General features: G+C 45.5%; 1 protein-coding gene across 3 annotated transcripts in view; it reads left to right on the top strand.

Moving 5' to 3' along the window:
• The window catches only part of IRF7 (interferon regulatory factor 7), a 53,070-nt gene extending 29,342 nt beyond the window's left edge, over nt 1–23,728 (top strand). For all 3 annotated transcript variants that reach the window (XM_073658646.1, XM_073658647.1, XM_073658645.1), the window contains 2 exons: nt 870–979; nt 19,999–23,728. In XM_073658646.1, the coding sequence (XP_073514747.1) occupies nt 870–979; nt 19,999–20,160 (272 nt within the window). In that variant the 3' untranslated portion in view covers nt 20,161–23,728. The remainder of the gene's footprint in view (nt 1–869; nt 980–19,998) is intronic.
• The last annotated feature ends 258 nt before the right edge of the window (nt 23,729–23,986 follow it).

Raw genomic sequence — 23,986 nt, 5'->3', positions numbered from 1 at the left:
AACATGGGGACGAGTGCTATCCTTCAAAACAATGTATACCACTTGTCCGATTTTTATGGTCGTGAACACAAGCACTTACTAATATTATGGGGGAATAACTAGCAAATTTACGCCATAGGTGCATGCCACAGTTGTGCTTACATTCGTCAATATTTGCTGTTTCACATCACTATCTATTTTTTTAAAGGGTTATTCCCAACTACAAAGATGTGCATAGTTGGATTGTGCTTATTTTTGCAATTTTTGTTTGTTAAAATTTGTAACCGTTCTTGAGATATTAACACTTTTGTAAACAGCTCATTGCCTAGGTGACCGTCCACCGCTGCTATCTAGCAACGGTGGTCAAATATACATTGTGCTTACAAGTTGTTTTTTTTCCATTGAGCTTGTAATCATTGCTTTGGAGCTGACCAGGATCCCTACAGAGCGTTGTTACCTCCTAATCCCGGCAAAATTCAGTGCAGAGCTTACAAACTACGCAGTATCGGTGGTCGGTCTCCTAGGCAAGAAACTGTAAACAAAAGAGAAGAAAAGTGATAGTATCTCAAAGACGTCTGCAAATTTTAATAAGTAGTAAATTGCAAAAGTGTTTCGTTTTTTTTTTTGTTTTTTTTTTACAATCAATATCTAACAATACAGATGGCAATGACCCTTAAGAGTTTAGTAGGTGCTTTACTATAATTTTCGGAAGCAGTGATCACCAACACCATTGCATTCCTCCCCTCACGCATTGATTTGTTTCATAAAAAGACATGAGAAATAGATTTAGGATTTTCTTTTCTCAATTAAAAAAAATAAATTAATTTATTTCAAATTACCTTTTAAATAAGAAAATTGTACTATTTTTTCTCCTTTTTTTGCATCTTCAGAACTAAAAGGTTACAGGAACCACAAAAGGTCATCACCAGACTACACAATCTATATGGCATTTGGTGAGGAGCTGTTTGAGCCGGTCATGAAGAGACTTGTACTAGTGAAGGTGAGTGCACGGCCTGTAATGGATTCCTGCTCTTTGACCATTCAGCTATTGATCTATTATAATAACCAGGTTCACGTAGAATTACATTATTCCTCTGGCTCCTTCTTCATTATGATCACAGATAATTAACTGGGCATCTTCTACTTTGATCTATGGTTAATCAGAGGGACACGTTTTTTTGCCAAATGAAAAAGTTACGGCACTTGTTTGTAGAGACCACACAAAATTAAGACTAGCACTTAAGGCTCTGTAACAGGGCTGCCACGAGAGGTGGTGAGTTCTCCTTCAATGGAAGTCTTCAGACAGAGGCTGGACAGACATCTGTCTGAGATGGTTTAGTGACTCCTGCATTGAGCAGGGGGTTGGACACGATGATCCTGGAGGTCCCTTCCAACTCTAACATTCTAGGATTCTATGGAGGCTAGAGTTGTTGTTGGGTTGTAGGTTGACAAGCTCCTTTTAGTAATATCATGATGTATTGAACCTTAGCGGCAGAATGATTCCCTCTAAGCGATGGTGGTAAGATGCAGGTGTAAATTGATCTCAATTCAAAAAATTATATGGAGACAACAAGCTTGATGGTTACAATTGTCCTACAAGAGGCAACTGGTTGATTTGAACAAAGGCAATACAGTTGGCTTTTGTGACAACAGGTTAATTCTTGAGACAATTTGCTGATATTTGTAACAATCTCGGCAGCACTATTGTCACTCTTCAACAGTCTCTGCCACTATCTCAGCTTAAAGGGAACCTTTCATGTCCGATAACACTATTAACTTGCAAATTAACCCTATGTCTGCAGGTTGAGTTATGAGACATGACAGGTTCCCTTTAAGCAGGCACTCTCTATGTTGGTCACAGCTTCTCTTGCAGTCAACTCTCGATGGAAGCCATATCTTGCCGTAACTGCTACAGCACTTAGCATGCTCTTGGGACCTAATTCGTCATACGCACAGTCCCTCACACAAAGGCACCAATCTCCTAGCTGTATCAAGTCTGACACTCCTCCTCACATTCAGGCATCGGCTGCTAGACTTCTCTGCTTTTGGATATCTCCCCTTGACCTTTACAGGTTGGTGAACATTGCTCACACAGTTTCAAGTCTCACTGCTACCCACTAGTATGCAAATCCTCATACTCTAAGGGTCTTTCTCTTGCTCAGGTGGACTAGTCTTCTACCTCTGGGACAAACCCAACATGACTGCAGCTCTGGCTCTCAAACTGGAGCTTTTTTATCTCTTCTGTGGCTTTATTTAAACCCCTCAGTGGTACACTTAAATGCTGATGCTTACTCACCCCCACTGCTAGCTAACTAGGATGCAGACATTCTCTCAGCATAACCTCTTGTACTTGTATGTCTGGTAACTACTGGCAGGAAATCTCTTCCTTTTATCCCAAGCATGTTCTCTAGGTTACTACTGGGGTATGAGGATGTAGGCTCCACTGACCCCTACTCTCACCTTTGATCCTTCCATCTCTCTTCCAACCTAGTGCACATTTAGAAAACAGTGGAAAACCCTCTGTAACGGGTCTGGGAGGCGGAACCTCTGAGCAACTATACAAGGGGGCGATCCTTGTAAGGAAGCGGGTGGTGACCAGGGAAGACGGGCAGGTAGTCACAGCAGGTGACCGGGACAGTCTCTGGGTAAACGGGCAGGAGGTCACGGCAAGTGACCGGGACAGTCTCTGGGTAAACGGGCAGGAGGTCACAGCAAGTGACCGGGGCAGTCTCTGGGTGAACGGGCAGGAGGTCACAGCAAGTGACCGGGACAGTCTCAGGGTAAACGGGCAGGAGATCACAGCAAGTGACCGGGACAGTCTCTGGGTATAGGGTTGGTACGACCTGTGACGGCTGAGCCTCCAGGTAGGCTAGCAGGCGGATGGCAGGTGTGTGCTCCCAGGTGAGCAGGCGAGAGTCTCTGGATAAGCAGGTGGTCACAGCATGTGACGGCGGAGCCTCCAGGTAGGCTAACAGGCGGATGCAGATGAGTGCTCCCAGGTGAGCAGGCGAGAGTCTCTGGATAAGCAGGTGGTCACAGCATGTGACGGCGGAGCCTCCAGGTAGGCTAACAGACAGGTAGCAGGTGAGCACTCCCAGGTGAGCGGGCAAGCTGGTCCATAGACAGACTGACAGGTGTCGGAAGGCAGACCGTCGGACCTCAGGCTAGCAAGCAGGAAAGCGGATGACAGGCAGGAATCAGGCAGCAAACTGGCAGGAAACTGGCAGGTAACTGGCAGGTAACAGGCAACGGGACCTGAGGGCTGAAGCAGAGTAGTGAACAGTGCAACAACATTGCTCGGGCACCTCCATTTTGGAGGAGGTGCCTTATATATGGTGAAGTCCTCCGGCCATTGGCCAGGGACTCCTTAGGACGGCGCGCGCGGCCCCTTTAAGAGGGGGGGAGCGCGCGCGCGCCCTAAGCACCGTGGCCGGGAAGGAGCGTGCGCTGCCAGCAGAGCGGGAGGAGGACGCCGGGCTCGGAGCGGAGAGGTGAGGGGAACAGCGTCCCTGCCTAGCAGGGGGCAGGGACGCCGACGCTACAGTACCCCCCCCTTTAGGTCCCCCCTTTTTTAGACCAGACAGAAATTTAGCAAGGATGAGAGGGGCATGGATGTTCTCCCGGGGCTCCCACGTTCTCTCCTCAGGACCAAACCCCTTCCAATCTACTAGAAAAAAGGTCTTTCCTCTTACCCTTTTGGTGGCCAGAATGTTCTCTACCTCAAACTCGTCTTCAGCAGAAACCGGAGCAGGAGGCGTACCTGTAGACTTGGAAAAAGAGTTAAGTACCACGGGTTTGAGGAGAGATACATGGAAGGAGTTAGGGGTCCGTAGGTTGGCCGGGAGTTTCAATTTATAGGCCACCGGGTTGATCTGACTGATAACCTCCAGAGGACCGATGAACCGAGGCCCTAACTTATAGGAAGGAATCTTGAGCCGGACATACTTGGACGAGAGCCAGACTTTATCCCCAGGACGGAATTGTGGAGGATCCAGACGTTTTTTGTCAGCGTGTCTTTTCATCCGCTCGGACGACTGAAGGAGTGCGGATCGGGTACTCTCCCAAATGGAGGAAAATTTGTTAACGAGAGATTCCGCAGCCGGATTATCCACCGAGGTGGAGATGGGAAATGGGATCCGAGGATGCTGACCGAAGACTACAAAAAACGGGGATTTGGAGGAAGATTCGCTCTCGTGGTTATTGTACGAGAATTCAGCCCATGGCAGGAGATCCACCCAGTCAGAATGGTGGGCATTAACGAAGTGCCGGAGGTAACTGGTCAGGTTCTGATTGATCCGCTCCACTTGACCATTAGACTGTGGGTGGTAAGCGGAGGAGAAGTCCAGGGTGACGTCTAGCAGTTTACAAGTGGCTCTCCAGAAGCGTGAGGTGAACTGTACCCCACGATCCGACACGATGTGGAGGGGCAGGCCATGAAGACGAAAGATCATAGAATCATAGAATCATAGAATGGTAGAGTTGGAAGGGACCTCCTGGGTCATCTGGTCCAACCCCCTGCTCAAAGCAGGATTCACTAGATCATCTCAGACAGATGTCTGTCCAGCCTCTGTGTGGCGGATAAAATCTTTAGCCAGCTCGGGTGCAGACGGGAGGCCTGGCAGGGGAACGAAATGAGCCATCTTGGAAAAGCGGTCAGCGACCACCCAAATGACCGTACAACCAGCAGAGACGGGGAGATCAGTTATGAAGTCCAAAGCTATATGCTGCCAGGGGGCAGCAGGTACAGGAAGCGGAAGGAGGCGACCGGCTGGCAGATGTCTCGGAACCTTGTTGCGGGCGCAGGACACACAGGCAGAAACAAAGTCAATTACGTCCTTGTGCAGGGTAGGCCACCAGTAGTGCCGGGTAATAAGCTGGAGGGTCTTTTTCTGACCGGCGTGGCCAGCTAGTTTAGACGAGTGACCCCAGTGTAGGATCTTCTCCCGATCAGGTACTGATACGAACGTCTTACCGGGAGGGAGACGATTTAGACTCACTGGAGCCACCTGCATTACTCTGACGGGATCGATGATGTGTTTAGGTTCCTCCTCGAGATCAGACACCAGAAAGGATCGGGACAAGGCGTCCGCCTTGATGTTTTTGTCAGCCGGGCGAAAATGAAGGACAAAATCAAAGCGAGCAAAAAACAAGGACCACCGGGCTTGGCGCGGGTTAAGTCTCTGGGCATGCTGGAGGTAAGCCAAGTTCTTGTGGTCAGTGTAAATTATTACCGGGTGAAGAGCCCCTTCGAGCAGGTAACGCCACTCCTCCAATGCCAGCTTGATGGCCAATAACTCTCGATCTCCTATGGAATAGTTGCGCTCCGAAGGGGAGAAGAGTTTGGAGAAGAAGCCACAAGTTACCATTCTCCCGGAAGACGATTTTTGGGTAAGTACCGCTCCGGCTCCAGAGGAGGAGGCGTCAACTTCCAGGAAGAACTGCTTGTTGCCATCTGGGCGATGCAGCACCGGGGCGGAAGAGAAGGCCTGTTTTAAGGAAAGAAAGGCATCCTCTGCTTCGGGCGGCCACTCTTTGGGATTAGTGCCCTTACGGGTGAGCGCAGAAATTGGGGCAGTCCGGGAAGAGAAGTGCGGTATGAAGAGGCGGTAGTAGTTGGCGAAGCCCAGGAACAGCTGAATGGCCTTCAACCCCTCCGGTCGAGGCCACTTCTCGATGGCAGACAGTTTCTCAGGATCCATTCGTAGGCCGGTCTGAGAAATTATGTAGCCCAAAAACGGAAGCAAGGTCTGCTCAAAAAGGCACTTCTCATATTTAGCGAAGAGGTGGTTCTGCCTGAGCCTGAGCAGGACCTGACGAACATCCCTCCGGTGAGTCTGGAGATCCGGAGAGAAGACCAAGATGTCGTCCAGGTACACCACCACGCAGGAGTAGAGAAGGTCCCGGAAGATGTCATTGACCAACTCTTGAAAGACGGCGGGAGCGTTACAGAGACCGAAGGGCATTACCAGATATTCATAGTGGCCGTCCCGGGTGTTGAATGCCGTCTTCCATTCATCCCCCTGACGGATACGGACCAGGTTGTACGCCCCACGAAGGTCCAGTTTGGTGAAGATTCTAGCCCCCCTCAGACGATCAAATAATTCTGGAATGAGCGGAAGGGGGTACTTATTCTTCACCGTGATCTGGTTTAGGCCTCTATAGTCTATGCAGGGACGGAGAGAGCCGTCCTTCTTTTTAACGAAGAAGAAGCCTGCTTCCGCCGGGGAGGTAGATTTCCGGATAAATCCCCGGGCCAGGTTCTCCTCAATATATTCGGACATAGACCGGGTCTCAGCAGCGGACAATGGGTAAATACGCCCACGAGGAGGAGTAGTACCGGGTAACAGGTCGATAGGGCACTCGTATGGTCTATGAGGGGGTAGTGTCTCTGCCTCCTTTCTATTAAAGACATCAGCATATGACCAATAAGGAATCGGAAGTCCAGGTAGATTAGCTGGGGTAGGAGAAGGACGGACGGGATGGACGGGAACCAAACAAGTCTTATGGCAGTCCTGTCCCCAGCGAAGGACTTCTCCGGTCTGCCAGTCAAGCACGGGTGCATGTCTCTGGAGCCAAGGTAGGCCTAGCAAGAGGGCATGAGAGAGTCCAGGCAGAACATGAAAGGAGATGCTCTCAGAATGCAGCATTCCCACCTGCAGAGTAATGGATTCGGTGATGAGTTGGATGGGACGTGGTAAGAGGCCCCCATCCACGGCAGCAACAGATAAGGGTACAGCCAGAGGTTTGGTGGGGATGCGGTATCTCTCTACCAGGGACTGTGAAATAAGATTCCCGGCTGCTCCAGAATCAAGTTGGGCTAGTTCGAAGTAACGGTTCTCCCCGCAGACGATTGAGACTGACAACAGCAGAGATGGAGAGGATTTATTCTTGTCTAGGACGACCTCTCTGAGCGATCCTAGACACAGGCGTTTCCCGACCTCTCCGGGCAGGTACGGATCCGGTGCTCCTTACTGCCACAGTAGAAGCAGCTCCCCTCGGCACGGGGTAAGTCTTGACGGGTTTTGACCATCTTGGTCTGGTCGACCTGCATAGGCTCAGGAGAGTGTGCCTGGGGAGAAACGGAGGGAATAACGGGTTTCTGGAAGATGGGAGCTAGATGTGGAAACCTTCTCTCACGAGAGGCCTCTTTGGCGCGCTCCTGGAACCGTAGGTCAATCCGGGTGGCAAGAGTTATTAAGTCGTCGAGAGTGGTAGGAATGTCCCGACCGGCGAGTTCATCTTTAATACGGCCGGACAGACCCTCCCAGAAGACAGACACCAGAGCGTCGTTATCCCAGGCCAGCTCCGAGGCAAGGGTACGGAACCGTATGGCATATTGGCCCACGGTGAGATCTCCCTGACGGAGGCGTAGCAGAGACGATGCGGATGAGGTCTTCCGTCCGGGTTCATCGAAGACTTTCCGGAAAGCCGTGAGAAAGGCTGACAAGTCGGACACCAGAGGGTCTCCTCTCTCCCATAGAGGATTCAGCCAAGCCAGAGCCTCCCCCGTGAGGTGGGACATGATAAAGGCCACTTTGGACCGGTCGGAGATAAACTGGTGGGACAAGAGTTTGAAGTGCAGGGTGCACTGGTTTATGAAGCCCCGAGCCGGGGTCCAGGACAGGATACCATGGTATTGGTGGGCAGCGGCGCTGCCGGGTTGCGAGTCATGACACTAGCGGTGGTTGCTGGTGGAGCAGTCAGAGTGTCCAGGCGAGAGTTGACATTCCGCAGGTGACCCAGGATGGACTCCTGTTGGGACCTCTGACGGGACAGTTCATGACATAGGTCCGAGAGTGAGGGAGCTTGGGTACCACCGGGTTCCATGGCCCGAGCAAACTGTAACGGGTCTGGGAGGCGGAACCTCTGAGCAACTATACAAGGGGGCGATCCTTGTAAGGAAGCGGGTGGTGACCAGGGAAGACGGGCAGGTAGTCACAGCAGGTGACCGGGACAGTCTCTGGGTAAACGGGCAGGAGGTCACGGCAAGTGACCGGGACAGTCTCTGGGTAAACGGGCAGGAGGTCACAGCAAGTGACCGGGGCAGTCTCTGGGTGAACGGGCAGGAGGTCACAGCAAGTGACCGGGACAGTCTCAGGGTAAACGGGCAGGAGATCACAGCAAGTGACCGGGACAGTCTCTGGGTATAGGGTTGGTACGACCTGTGACGGCTGAGCCTCCAGGTAGGCTAGCAGGCGGATGGCAGGTGTGTGCTCCCAGGTGAGCAGGCGAGAGTCTCTGGATAAGCAGGTGGTCACAGCATGTGACGGCGGAGCCTCCAGGTAGGCTAACAGGCGGATGCAGATGAGTGCTCCCAGGTGAGCAGGCGAGAGTCTCTGGATAAGCAGGTGGTCACAGCATGTGACGGTGGAGCCTCCAGGTAGGCTAACTGGCAGGTAGCAGATGAGCGCTCCCAGGTGAGCAGGCAAGAGTCTCTGGACTGGCAGATGGTCACAGCACGTGACGGCGGAGCCTCCAGGTAGGCTAACAGACAGGTAGCAGGTGAGCGCTCCCAGGTGAGCGGGCAAGCTGGTCCATAGACAGACTGACAGGTGTCGGAAGGCAGACCGTCGGACCTCAGGCTAGCAAGCAGGAAAGCGGATGACAGGCAGGAATCAGGCAGCAAACTGGCAGGAAACTGGCAGGTAACTGGCAGGTAACTGGCAGGTAACAGGCAACGGGACCTGAGGGCTGAAACAGAGTAGTGAACAGTGCAACAACATTGCTCGGGCACCTCCATTTTGGAGGAGGTGCCTTATATATGGTGAAGTCCTCCGGCCATTGGCCGGGGACTCCTTAGGATGGGGCGCGCGGCCCCTTTAAGAGGGGGGGAGCGCGCGCGCGCCCTAAGCACCGTGGCCGGGAAGGAGCGCGCGCTGCCAGCAGAGCGGGAGGAGGACGCCGGGCTCGGAGCGGAGAGGTGAGGGGAACAGCGTCCCTGCCTAGCAGGGGGCAGGGACGCCGACGCTACACCCTCACTCATTACTGGCGGCGCATCCCTCCCTAGATCCCTGGAGGCTCTTGATTTGTTACCCAGTGACACCTACATGAGTTGTTTATTGAGTTAAAAAGATATCACTTGTTAACTCTTCTATTTTTACAGTAATCCATAGCAATCTTTCAAGCATATGACAGTCCAGAATTTAAAGGGAATTTGTCCCCATGAAAATGCAGTCTAATCTTCAGGCAGAGGGAGCTGAGCCGATTGATAAATAGTTTTGTGAGAAAGAATATACTAAATCCTGTGTTTTCATAATTTAGTCCTTTGCTCTTTGTGGGATTCTCTGTGTAGTGGGTGGTCCTATCAGTGATTGCATGAAGAGATAGCAGTCACACATACATAAAGAAGGCTGTCAGTCACTGATAGGACAGCCCACTGGACTGGAAATCCCAGAAGAAGCCGAGGTTTAAATTATTAAAATGAAGGTTTAACTGAATCTTTACTCAAAAAAACTATATGTCAATTTACTCCTCTCCCCCGACTCTATAACATGGTGTCTTAGATTGGACAGCATTTTCATGGTGAATGGTTCACTTTAATAGTTAGTAATTTTTTTTTGTAAGAGGATAATGCATAATTTTTTAACTCTTACATCTTCACTCCACAAAACTAGAGCTTGGGTCTTAACATGGTCTGTAAATCTTTCTCAGGCCGCTAGAATCGGCGATCTGGGTTGAGAGAAGAGCTCATTACTGCCTCCTAACCCTTGGCTAATGCCAATCACTTTACACAAGTCATGCATTGTGACTTATCTAACCTTTCCCAGTCTGAACTTGGATTTTTTCAGACATGTAGTTCACTGTTATCAAATATTTTGTGTGATTAAATATTATAGGATCATTATGTAATGATCTGTCCATGGAGACATATTGTTTGCACCTTTGAAATAAAACCTGAATTTTACATAGCTAAAAAAATCATTACAAAGATATTTTCTAAAAGCGGAATATTGCAGAAATGCCCAACACTTTACAACCATAGGCGCCTTAATGCAATATTTCATAAAACCAGAAAGTTTTGTAAAAAGAAATGTATATGTTACACGCACGCCGCTAGGTTCAGATACGGCGAGACGGGTTTCATGAATTTGTTGGAATCCTGGGTGAACCGTTACTCAGGGCGACCATAGGCTGCAGCTTCTCTCAGGCACACAATAGATTCAGTTGCTGACCAGACACATCTGACAAGAGTCTTCATAAACTGTTGAACAGTGGCGTTTAATCAAATATGGCCAGTACCATTTAACTCTATGAAGCAACAGGCTTCACCACAGTACAGTCTATTAAAGCAGGCACAGTAACGTCAGTCTCTTCAGTAGCATAATTCAGCATAGATTAGATCTCTTAGCAGCACACTTCTATGCATACACAACCACAGGTTTTTCCTTCACAAAGACACAATAGTGCACTGCATTCTTTATCCTGCATGGAGATGGAGGGGGGGGGTTTGATGAGGGAGATGTTCCCTGTGACACGATTCCTTCCAGTCCTTATCTTTCTGCACTATACTCTGCACTGTTAGTTCAGGGAGTCTATCTGATCCGTGTTTAGCTTCCCTCCTGACCTAAATTCTGTTCACTTTCCTTCTGTGAGATACAGATCACACACCACCTTTCTCTTTGGCTTCAGCCAGACTAATAAACAAGTTCCCCACAATCCCCCTGGGGCTCTGCTAAACACTCCCTGTCTCCTGTGACTGTGTTAACCCCTCTAGTTGCTGGATGCTTCTGAAACACAATACTTTCTGTCTCTTGGGACTGTTTTAACTCTTATATTTGCTGGATGCTTTTGAAGCTACAGCACTACTTCTGCATGTCACATATACAGTTCCTTGCTTATTGCAAAATGTCTGACGTCAGCAGAGCCCAAGATGCATAACGCCTGGTAAAAATAAAAGTTCAGCCTGTGTAATGTTCATACATATCCCACTTCTATATCAAATCACTAAATAAACCAAAAATATATATGAACATGAGCCAGATGCCAGTAAATATTTGTGTCGCAAGTTGAGATGAGCAAAAAGATTCAAGCCACCCTAGGGCAACGTTCACTTCTGCTCCAGCAATCCTCTGTCCGACATACTGGGCACCTCTGCTACTTTCTAGGCAATGTCATTATGTTACTTGAGACCTAGTCTAGTCACAAGGCTGCACGTAATATCACAATGTACATTGTTCTGTGATGTCATGATATGGCAGGGGCCTTATAAGAAGCAGAGGTGCCCAGGATGCCAGACAGAGGTTGTCAGAGCAGAAGTGAACATTGCCCTCGTCCAGCTGTCACTGATGACCAAACTGGATACTGGACCAGGGTAATTTGAATCTTTTTGCTGAATTTCAGCCACAAGATTAGGAGGTGATTCAATGTGTAACTGCTCATATTCTCACTCAGTGAGAATAAACAAAAGATGTTCTATAACCAATAAATGTGATCAGAGAAAACAATTTTTTCTAATTGGTGAGACGAAAAAATCCTGCATATCCCATGCTGGATCAAAGGAGGCTGTACAGAAGGCCAGGACCGTGGGTGTTAAAGTTCAATAAAAGAGACTTTCTTTCTGACATACAGTCTTTAATGAACGGTGACTTGATAAGGGTTGTGCAAAAGGGGTGGTGGACACAAAATCTTTTGGCCATTTCCTTAATTGAAAAGCATTTTCACACACACAGGATCCTTCCACTGTAGTCTACTTCAAGGCCGGTGAAACGCACTGTATCAGCCTACTTGGTCACAGCCGACCTTGTCACCACAGTCCTCATCAGTGGGTCTCTCTACCTACTCAGCGGCTCCTCGTCCTTCCACTACTTCCACTACTACAGGAGGAACGAGGACCCTGCCTTTGAGAGCCCACAGTCTGCAAGGGATGGGTGAGGATACAGTAGGTGAGGGTAGAGCTGGTCGTGCAGCGGTATGGTGGGGTGAGGGTTACTGCAGGTTGTAGGCTTGTCAGAAGAGGTGGGTCTTCAGGTTCCTTTTGAAGGTTTCCACGGTAGGCGAGAGTCTGGTATGTTGGAGTAGAGAGATCCACAGTGGGGGGATGCACGGGAGAAATCTTGTATGCGATTGTGGGAAGAGGAGATAAGTCCCAAAACTGAACCTTGGAGAACACCAACAGATAGGGAGGGCGAGATGAGGAGGTGGTGTGTGAGTGGGAGATACTGAATGTCCTGTCTGTTAGGTATGAGGAGATCCAAGATAGGGCCAAGTCTGTGATGCCAAGAGATGAGAGAGTCTGTAGTAAGAGGGACTGGTCCACTGTGTCGAAGGCAGATCACAGGTGTAGGAGGAGGACAGAGTAGTGTCACTTGGATTTGGCGGACAGTAGGTCATTGGTGACTTTAGTCAGGGCAGTTTCACTAGAATGGTGCAGTCGGAAGCCAGATTGGAGGCTGTCAAAGAGAGTAGGAGGACAGTTCAAAGTGGACATGTTGTTCCAGTAGTTTTGAGGCATAAGGGAGAAGTGATATGGGGTGGAAGCTTGTCAGAGAGGATGGGTCAAGGGAGAGATTTTCGAGGAACAGGTGTGATCGAAGTACGTTTGAAGCATGGGGGGGAAGACACCAGTTGTTAGTGACAGGTTGAAAAGGTGGGTTAGGGTTGGGATGAAGATAGTGCTAAGGTTGGGGATGGGGTGGGATGGGATTGGGTCAAGTTCACAGGTGGTGAGGTGTGATTTGGAGAGTAAAGAGAAAAGTTGATATTGTGTACTGATGGAGAAGCTGGTTTTGGATGAGGAGGAGGATCAAGTAAGTGTGAGGAGGGGCTGGGGGGACTTTAGGCAAAAACTTTGTCTGATGGTGTCAATCTTTTGCTTGAAGAATGAGGCAAAGTCTTCGGCTGAGATGAGAGGAGAGGCAGGAGGTGCTGGGGGGGCGGAGGAGAGAATTGAAGGTGTTGAAGAGCTGTTTAGGGTTATGAGAGAGGGACGATATGAGAGAAGTATGTTTGTTTTGCTGCAGCGAGTGTGGACTTGAAGGTAGTGAGGAATGGTTTGAATGCGATGAAGTGCTCATTGAAGTGGGACCTTTTCCATCTACGCTCAGCAACCCTGGAAGCTGTCGCAGTTCTTTGGTTAGGATGATGTGCCTGGGTTGCCTGTTGATTGTGCAAGCTTTGGTATATGTGAGGGGGGCGACCAAGTTGAGAGCAGCAGCTGTTGTGGTGTTATATAAAGTGGCAGCAACATCTGCGTCATGTAAGGAACGAATGTCTGTAAGAGGGAGGAGGGATTCAGAGAGTGAGTGTAGGTTACTACAGACTGCGGAAGACCATTGGGAAAGGCTGAAAGAGGAAGTGAGGGATAGAAGCTTAGAGACAGCTGAGAGAGAAGTGTCAATGGGGATGTTGAAGTAATCTTTCTAATAATCTTTATTTTTATATAGCGCCAACATATTCTGCAGCGCTTTAAATACATTATCATCATCACTGTCCCCATGGGGATCACAATCTACATTCCCTATCAGTATGTCTTTGGAGTGTGGGAGGAAACCAGAGAACCCGGAGGAAACCCACGCAAACATGGGGAGAACATACAAACTCCTTGCAGATGCTGTCCTTGGTGGGATTTGAACCTAGGACCCCAGAGCTGCAAGGCTGCAGTGCTAAACACTGAGCCACCGTGAAGTCGACCATAAGGATAGTGGGGATGTCAGTGGAAAGGAAATGAAGTAGCCAGGTGGTAAAAGAGTCTAGGAAGGTAGTGGCTGGTCCTGGGGGGTGGTAAATGACAGCCAGTTGGAGGTTGGAGGGGGAGTAGATGACCACACAGTGCACTTCAAAAGAGGGGAGAGTTTCGGAGGGTGGCAGTGGGATTTGGGTGAAGGAGCAGTTATCTGGCAGGAGAAAACCTACTCCTCCACCATGCTTGCCAAAGAGGTAGGGGGGGTGGGAAAGGTGGAAGCCACCGTATGAAAGTGCAGCTGGAGAGGCAGTGTCAGAGGGGGTGACCCAGGTTTCTCGGTGATGCTGAGAAAGGAAAGTTTGTTAGTGATAAAAAGATCATGTATGCAGGAAAGTTTGTTGCAGATGGAGCGAACATTCATGGAGCTCCTGTTAGTGGGACTGGGTAAGCAGGGGCTGGGCGGATGTGTATGAGGTTAGAAGGGTTGTGATAGATCGTGGATAGGAGGTGGAAATGACTGTGGGTGGGGATGTGGTGAGGAAGGTCAGGATTTGGGGAGATATCGCCAGCAGTGAGGAGGAGCAGAGAAAGTGTTAGTAGATGGGAGCAGGAGAGAGCATGAAGTGGCTGTCTGTGTTTGGAGACACAGGATTGAATGTTTAGGAATAGTTCTGATAAGGAGGTGAGATGAATGGGGAGGATGGCGGGAGAGATGAAGAGTTCATTACTAGGTGTAGGGATTATGGGTGGTTGTAAAAAGTGAAGAATTAAGGGGGTGAGAGTGAAAACAAACACAAACATGATTTACAGTGTCTAAGTATCCAGTTACCTTCAGTTCCCTTCAGGTTCAATTCAGGTATAATTCAGGTTTAATTCATATTTCTCACACTTAAGCAATACACTTAAGGCAATGCACTGCAGACACGTCTATAGCATAGTCCTCTATACAGTAGAATAGGCCCCACATAGTCCTCCATACAGAAGAATAGGCCCCCCCATAGTCCTCCATACAGAAGAATGACCCCACATAGGGGTGGTGGTTCTGGTGTCGCGGGCCAAATATAACCAGCCTGTGGGTCAGATTTGGCCCACGGGCCAGAGTTTGACACGTATGATCTACAGGAAGCAGTCACTTGCCCTAACACTACGTGCCTCCAACTATGGGCTAGTCCTTAACATTAACACTTACCTTACCCTAACGTCACTTATCAAACTACAGTGACTGACTTATACTACCTATCTTATATCCTAAGTCCTAAACTATGTTTTACCCTATGCTATGTTATACTGTGCACTAGGCATTACCTTTACATTACTTATACATTATATCATAATACACAGTATATACCAAAATACGCAGGACACTATTCACATTACAGAATACAACACAATTGGTATCTTCAGGGGCAGGAAAGCAACAGCCATTGTCCACCACCTTTACAATAACATGAGAAAAGTCCTGTACAGCTCTCCCTAGATCACTTGAGGCTGTACAATAGGAGAGCTGGCAGAAAAAAGCCGAGATCTTCCTGTCACGCCGAAAACAGGAAATGGCTGGTAGTTGGGACCCAGACCTGTCCCTGCCACACTAGGGGAGCCCTGACTTTCCCTTATCTCAGGGGTACCTCTGAAGGTGAGGAGGCCCGAGCCGCCAGCGTCTCCCCATCTCCTGCACAGGCCCTGTCAGTGACCCCCTTTCCCCCAGGGAGGAAGACAGTACAAATAGAATGATACTAAAACAAGATAGGGAAAACAGACAGGGTGAACTGAAATAGCAAGCTCACCAAAAATACACTCACAGCCACAAAGGAAAAGACAGGGAAAGAGTAGGTAGGAAAACTAAATGGGAATGAGGAAAAGAAAACACACAGCCAAAACAGCAAGCAGCAATCCCAAGGTAAACCTCCAACTACTCCAGACAACAGACTCCTTCTCCTCACTCCAGGTTAGGCAGAATGAACTGAACACCAACATCAGCTGAAGAGGCATGTGACTATTTATAGGGTGGAGCATGAGATAACACCCAAATCAGCTGAACTATCAACACACCAAGCATAGCAAGGAAAACTGACATTAACCCCTGATTGCGCAAAGGAAAAAACAGCATTTAAACAGCAAAAATTACAGGGCAGTCACAAATCATAAAATACTTTGTGACACTTCCTACCTGATGTCACTTGCAGCTTCAACCTTCTCACCCCTCTCTTATATTCAGACAGAAACAAAAAGTGAATTGATCTAGCCCTTATACAGTATTCTAGAAATGACAAGCATGTAAAAGTCATGACTTACTGTAATAAGTACATCCTTGGCAGACAAAGGATTAAAGCTGCAATTTTATTTATCACTGACATATAGTTGATGGAATCATTAGAATTGTTTAGGACAGTTTTTGACAACCCAAAAATCACAACTCTCAGAAAACCCTGATAGCCAAAGGCTGGAGATCTAACTGCTGGAGAACCACAAGTGTGTGATCACTGGTGGTTTTTCAGTGTTATCACTGCTTTCTTTCCTACTTGCTATAATGAAAGCTTAGAGTCCAATACTTAAAGTATAATTACATTTGAAACATTGTCGCCCCTAAAGGGAAAAGTTAAAGTGAACCTGACAGGTGATTCTTGCTGCCTGAACCACATGAACTGGACTCCAGTCGTGCTATTGTATCCACAGTATTTAAAAAAAAATTTGATGGGATGGGGTGGAATAAGAGGCTCCCGATTCGTTAAGAGGTGAATGTTAATGAAGCAGGCGTGTCTGACGAGTGCCGTGCACCTCTGAGTGCGCCCCACCACAAATCTTACTCCAGCCCCCACTGGAGTAAGGTTTGTGAAATAGCAAGGCTCATCATGGGTTTGACCAGCAGCGGTTAACATGTCTCCATCCCACCTCAGCTCTGCCCACTTTGTTGGAGCCGGGCGAATATGTCATGAGAACGCCAAATGTTGCAAAATTTTAGCGCAGCTTTGAGTTGTGCCAAAACTTTGCAAGTTTTCAAAGCTTCTTCCACCAGAATTCTGGTGTAAATGCTCTGATGAATCAGTCCCAGAGTTTTAAAAGCCAGCCAGTGACTATGCATCTTAGTTGACTAGTCCGAAGCAGGTCCATGGTGGCTGCGTTCTGTCCTAGTCCCCTAGACTGACAGCTCTACCTATTCACACACATAGGGACATACCTGTGAGTCTTGGGGAGTGGGGCGGGGAGATGCTGCCACCAACATGCCTCAGACTAGTCATCCTAGACTCCTCGTACCTGGCGGGATTTTCAAAGTTTGTTATAGCAGAATTTCAGAGTAAGACGTAAATGGCTGCAATAACAAAGCCAGGTTCTGAGTCATGCTGCCCTTGGTTCGGGCAGCATGAATCTCCTGTCTGGTTCCCTTTAAGTACTGTTAATTGGTGCGGTCCGGGTTCTGAGACTCCCATGATTGATCAAACCAAGGTGGAGAAGCTCAAGCATGGGTTGGTAGGTGCATAGGCCCCATGGAAAGTCTTTGTATGAGCTCGAGCATTCTGCATGCCGAGCACTCCTGCCCAGTGGTTTGAGAGATTAGTGGGGTCTCATGACCAATCACCGATCAACATTACTTAGTATAAGTTAGTTATATGTTAAATATTCACAAGACCAACTTAGCAAGGTGATAAACTATATAATTACCCAGGGGCCCAATATCATAATCCTTATCACCCTTCACACAACTCCTAGGGGCAAAATACATTTGACATTGACCCTTTTACTGCCACAGACTCCAGGAAATATAAAGTTATCCCCTTTTACAGCATTAAGCCACCAATGAATTTACTCTTAACCCTTACACTAACCTAGGGCAACAGGGATTTGATGCAGAGCAAGAGGGTCCTACTTTGCCATTTGTCCAGGACCCTATTTTGTATAAAATTGTTCTTTAATATTAAAATTCTATAAACATTTTTATATTCCCTTATTACATTATTATTACTATAAAATGTATATTTGGTCCATACCAAAATATGGATTTTTATCTCCGGTATAGCTTTCTACCTGGGATCATCTTGGTTGTTTTTCAGTGAATATTTAGTGATTTTTTAGATTCTAGAATTCTTAAACGATCAGCATTACATTTTCGTGGGACTAACCCTTTAGCTAAAACACATAGTACAACACAATGTTAAAAATGGGTATTTACTAACAAGTGACTGGTGATGGAAAAATTTGTCAAAATTTTATAAAATGTTCACTTACCAAATATGAGCATAATACAAGTCCCAATCCTAAGAATTGCAGTGAGGTCTTGTCTGTGTCGAGCAGAGGTCTTCTCTGAAAATGAACCTTGTTGCTTGAACTTATATATGTTCTGTGTTAAGTTTCACTTTCCTATTCCTAGGTTAGGATCATCCTCCTTCTTCCCCTACATGTTTCCCAGCGTAACAGTTTAAATGGTTGGACTTTGAGATGTGTCCAGAAAGATCACAATGATATTATTTTGTTGTGTAGGGAAATTTTCATAATTTTTGTATCATATTATAATTTTTAATTTCTGGAGAAATTACAAAGAATAATGCACAAGAAGCTGGTCACAAATTGAGCTAAAAAAAATAGAGTATAATGCACCAAATGTATTATATATTTATGATGTTTGTACCTATCTATTCAGTTTTAATACAAATTTGGAACATAAAAATTAGGCGAGTATAAATTTGTAAAAATTTGCCGTGTTCATATTTTATAATACGTTAAATTATATTTGCAATGTTATAAATCAAAATTAATTTAAGTTTGCCATGTATATTAATGCTGCATGTCATTATTGGCTACAAATTATGAATAAACATGCATACATTAGTATAACCATAAACCAATATGAGAAAGAAAAATATGTCTACTGTGTAGTGCCACATGCACAATTTTGACATATTGGAGACAATTAAAATTCTCAAATACTAAAATGTATTAATTATAAATTGTAAATGCCGTTCTATTTCTTTGTTTTGCAAACCTGTTTTTGACATTGCATGTCGCCTATAGACCCGCCTTTTCTTGCAACTTTGATACTCTGAAGGCCCCAGGACTTAAAGGGGTTTGATCATGATGAATCATCTATTAATAGTATAGGTCGTAAATGTTTGATCACTGGTTGTCCTGCTGATGGACCCCACCTCCACCGATCCGAAATACAAGGGTCTCATGTCCTCAAATTGAATGCAGGAATGGTCATGCAAGCATTATCCTTGGCTATCTTTGTCATTTGAATAGACAATAAATGGAACAGTAGTGGGCACATACGACTACCCCTCCATTCATGAATGACCCAGGATAGGTTGAGGTCCCAGTCATGGAGCCCCCAGGAATTGTAAATTTAAAACACATCCTATAATGAAGTGTTAAATGTTGCTCATTATATAAACCACTTAGGTGTATGTTGGTTATATGGTAATTTTCTCTAGGTAACTATTAGGGGGGATCAAGGCTAGAAAAACAGGAGCTGCAGGTTTCTTGTAGTATGTTGGTCCTGAACTTGACTAAAGCCAAATTCAGCATTAAAGGAACCAGTAAATTGTGGTTAATTACTATTCAGGTTGTGAGGAATACAAATCACAGATCTGGGGGCACCAAGGCAGAGCTTGCCAAAGGCAGAACGGGGGCACAAAGGCGGCCCTTGCCATAGTTAGTCAATACAGAGAGGTCAAGAATCTAGACAATGTGCTGTCAGCTTCTCTACTTAGCCTTTATCACGCTGCCCCTAACTAACAGCAATCAAGGTCCAGGAGGACCAAAACGTTGGCCATCTTGCAAAATGTGGCAGCTTTGAACATAATGTTCTGGCAGATCAATGAAATTTTCTACACTGCAACTAAAAAATGCTGTGGTCTTCTGTGCATTAATTACAATCAAGACAAGGCGCAGAGCAGTCACAAACCAACAGTGTAGTCAAACAATACTTGTCCAATATGATAATCCTGAACAGGGTGAATACTCCCATAAGTGGCAATAAGTAAGTGGCCCTTGGAAGATTCAAATGGAGGACTCAGATTGGCTGAATAGCCTTGCACATGTAATACCGAATTTCCTATATTGCTTGGATTATAGGGGTTGTCCACCATTAGGAAAACCTTTCTTAAATACTATATTTCCCCTTGTAAAATTAAAATACCCTATACTCATCTAGCGTACTGGCACCGTTCCAGCATAGTTGACACTGGGTCTTGCCAAGCTCGCGTGATGTTGCTATGAGTATAAGGATATTTTTATTTTACAAGGGGGGATATAATATTTAAGAAGGAGTTGTTATAATAGTGGACAAACCCTTTAAGTTCATTCGTCTACCTTTGCAATGTATTGGATCACAGAATTTGGATATACTGTAACTCATCACACGAAACCATTACATTCTCAGTAACATCTCATATCTTTCTTTTCAGCTTGTTCCGAATCTCTGCACATTCCTGCATCAAGCTGCACAACAAAACGGTGCCTCATCGCTGCACTCCGAGCTCATCAGTCTCCAGATCTCACACGGAAGCTCATTCAACAGCTTCGACCTCAATGATGCATGTTTAATGGATTTCCAGGATTTATTTTAAGTTCTTCTCATATTTCCTGGATGTCTTACCCTTCTTATCTTTGTAGTAGTAGGACAATGATTGATATTTTCTTGCTCTTTATTTTAAAACTCATTCTATGTCTATTCTAACTTTGTCTTGGTTGCTTAACCCCTGAATGACCAGACCTGTTTTGGGGCCTTAAAGGAATGGGTCCTATGAGTTCTGCTTGAACTACAGGCTGCATTAATCGGACACTGGCTGAATAGTTGCATCCAAGTACCGTATGTTTTTTTCTGAAACACTGCAGAGTAAAACATGCTTTGAAAGACCGACTTGTGACTGTGTCCCAGATGACTTGCAAGAGTCAAGTCACCGTTGGCTTCTCCTTCCCCATGACTCCCCATATACATAGGAAAACACTCATCAGTCTAGGGGATCAGTGATGAGGTGAAGCCACCAGGAACTTAGATTAGTGATCTGAGACAAATAGTCCCCGGCCAGCTTTACAAAGTATGTGCGTACACTAGTGCTCGGATAAAGGGTTAACCGAGCACTCGGGTATTATCCGAGTATCTTTGGCGTGCTTGTATATTATGTTCGAGTTCCTGCTTTTGCATGATTTTCGGCTGTTAGCCTCAACACATGCAGGGATTGCCTGTTTGTTAGACAGTCTCAACATATGTGAGGATTCCCTAACAGCCGCAAATCATGCAAACGCAGGGACTAAAACATAATATATCAGCACGCCAAAGATACTCGAATAACACCTGAGTGCTCAGCTAACCCTTTATCCGAGCACGTTCGCTCATCACTACTGTACACTAGTGTTTCAGTGTAAGATACATTGCCAGTATCTGATATATGCAGCCTGTGGTTTGGACACAATGAATCAGATGACAGGTTCTCTTTAACTATAAACTGTATTTTTTTTTCCTTTGCTACATTTTAGCAGCCATAAGTATTTTTTTTTCTTAGTTTTCATAGTCATGGTTAAATGTGGCCTTTTTTAATGCGGGAGAAATTATATTTTTTCCCGCTCTTGTGGCTACATATAAATTGCTGTGAAATTTATACTTTCTTCTTTTTGTGGCACAGATGGTTCATTTTTATACTCTCCACTTTTAACGCTATTTTTACTGTCAAGTGGATACCTGATGTGGATTGTTTAGTATAAAATATCATGTTTGTCATTTTTTGATGACTTTTTATTTTTTACCAATTACATTTTTACTGTAATTTTTTTCTTAATCCCATTAGGGATTACCATTTGCTTTTTTTTATATATATACTTATAATGTATTAGCATAGTTCTGTATGCAAATCTGTTATGTTCTGTGTCATTGCGGCACAGGCGGTTGTTCGTTTGCCCTAACAGTGGGTTTATTGTACAGAAAGCCCTCGGTGTCCCTTCCAGATTATCAGGGCTGACTACAAAGGGGTCTCCCACTTTACTTACTGGGAAACTTGGGTGCCCAGCAATCAGGGATTTGACATAAAAACATGGCAAGATAACATAAGCTCCCCTCCCCCCTAGTCACATTGCTGGTCATTACGGGGTTAACTGCAAGCCTTCATGCACAAAAACTGTTTTTGGGGGAAAAAAATTGTCCGTTTTTCCTATAGCGATTAATGAGACCACTTGTTTATTTTGAAATGAAAAATACAAGTGCGAATCTCATTGGTTGACTTTGCAGTGATGTAGAATTGTAGTTCTGATGATGACTCATGCAAGGAAAAGAAACTTCCTGTTTCTACATAGAGCTTAGAAGGATTCAGCTAGTCAGTTTTTAGTCACTTGATGGAATAGACCTAATGGAAAAGAGAAGAATTATCTGGGTAAAAAGGCAAAATGAGCAATTGTAAGAACACAGTTATATATGATATGATGAGTGCAATATTTAAGGGGGATAAAAACTGTGATGGGAGAGATTCTTTAAGAAAAAGCAAAAATGGCATCCCCCTTTTTCTACCCTCACTAAGTTATAGAGAGAGCACGGATTAACTGTGTGCTACCCCATGAGGAGGGGAAGGGACCATCTGAGGCAAAATCTCACCTGGAGTCATGGAGAGAACTTCTGAAGAAGGGCTGTTACATGCCGCGTGCTGTGCCAAGTATGGACACTACTGGCGACATATATCAAATGCTATATATGAGCACAGAACTGTATATTAAAAATAATGTAGATATTTAACTTATTTTAAGCTTCATTGATTGCTAACTAACAAGTGTTAAATACCCTGTACAGGAGGACTGTATACTTGTTTATCCGGTTGCTGTGAAGCCCAGCATTGGTCTAAAATCACAGGAGTTAACTGCCTGTTGCCACATGTTTCGCTGCAGGGAAAAGTCACAAGTCACTAATTCTAATAAATGGGCAACCATGTAATAGGCTAGTATGCCATGTCCCCCAGAGCAGAGGCAATATTTGCCGTTTGCCTCTTATTAAATATCCTCTCCGTTCACAAGAATTGCGGAACAGCAAAGAGTCTATCAGAGGGGGGCCAATTTCCAAAGCAAGGAAGACAGAGCTTGTAGGCTCTTTGCTATTGGGCTTGTAAACGCTGCTCTCTGGATCCGGCCAGTTTCAGTGATTTCTCAATGCTGCAGAGGCAAGACAGGCTGCCGCTGATCCAAACTGTCAATCATTCAGGATTCCCTCTTCCCTTTAATTCTATGAGGACAATATAAGATTGGGACTAATAAGATGATATTATACCTACATTTACATTACAAAACAAAGTTAAAAGGTTATTCCCATCTCCAATATCATATCCCAATATGTAGTAGGTTTAATAATAATAATAATAATAATATTAGCAAATACCTTCAATTAGAAATGTAGTATAGTTCTTCTGATTCACTATGTCGGTTACCCCATATGAAGGTCATTGCAGTAGCTCAGGTGTCCACTCATATAGTGACAGTTAGTTAGTTGTTGGTGGTCATAACCATGGATACCTAAGCTACCATGCCCTGGACATGGGGTAAGTGACATAGCGAATCAGAAGAACTATACTATATTTCTAATTGGAGGTATTTATAATATTATTATACCTACTACATATTGGGAAAGGATCTTGGAGATGGGAATATCCCTTTAAGTTCTTGCCTAAAGCTCTAAACACGGCCACAGTCCAATAATTATTAATAAACCCCAGAAAAGTGTAATATACTCACTTCATACAAGCAATTACTAATCTGAATATATAAATATTATTATATATAATATCATATTAGGATAAGGCTACACCGTGACTGAAAATGGCAAAAAAAAAAATCACAGTGAATTCCTTGTAATTTAAATGTAACCTAATAAAAATCACAAACTTCTGATTATTGCAGACAATTTGCACAGTGGAAATGTCCGTGACTGATGCAGGTCATTAGCGATTTATTTTCGATAGGTAATAGAAACTGCATAAAAAATGACCCAACTATATTATATACAGTAAGAAATATGAACTAAATGTAATAATGAGTAAACAACACAAGAAAAAAAGTCTAAAACGCTGAGGATTATTTATTGTAGTAATGAAGCTAACATTGGAACTTATTGTTCCTTTGTTTCACTTACCTGTGCTATCCGTTTTTTTTTTTTTGGGGGGGGGGGGGGGTTAACAAATAGCATGTGGACACTTTATAGCCTGTGATGTATTTTTTTTTGTGGGGGAACGATGGTTCACAAAAAAAGTGATGTTTGAATTTAGTCTGATTTGGCTTTCTCACCCTTCCCAGGTCCAGAACGGAGTCCCCCATGCTGCTCTGATGTGGTTGTCACATCGACAGTGCAGCAGCTAATCAGTGACTACATTGACTCTGCCCAAGTCGATGGTATGAGCCACTCTCAGCTGCTGAGCTCAATAA

The sequence above is a fragment of the Phyllobates terribilis genome, unplaced genomic scaffold, assembly GCF_046119375.1.
Source record: "Phyllobates terribilis strain yellow unplaced genomic scaffold, ASM4611937v1 Scaffold_13__5_contigs__length_258822181, whole genome shotgun sequence".
In the NCBI taxonomy this organism is placed as follows: Eukaryota; Metazoa; Chordata; class Amphibia; order Anura; family Dendrobatidae; genus Phyllobates; species Phyllobates terribilis.
Note: the sequence above shows the minus strand (reverse complement) of the source record. Positions and strands in the feature narration are given on the sequence as shown.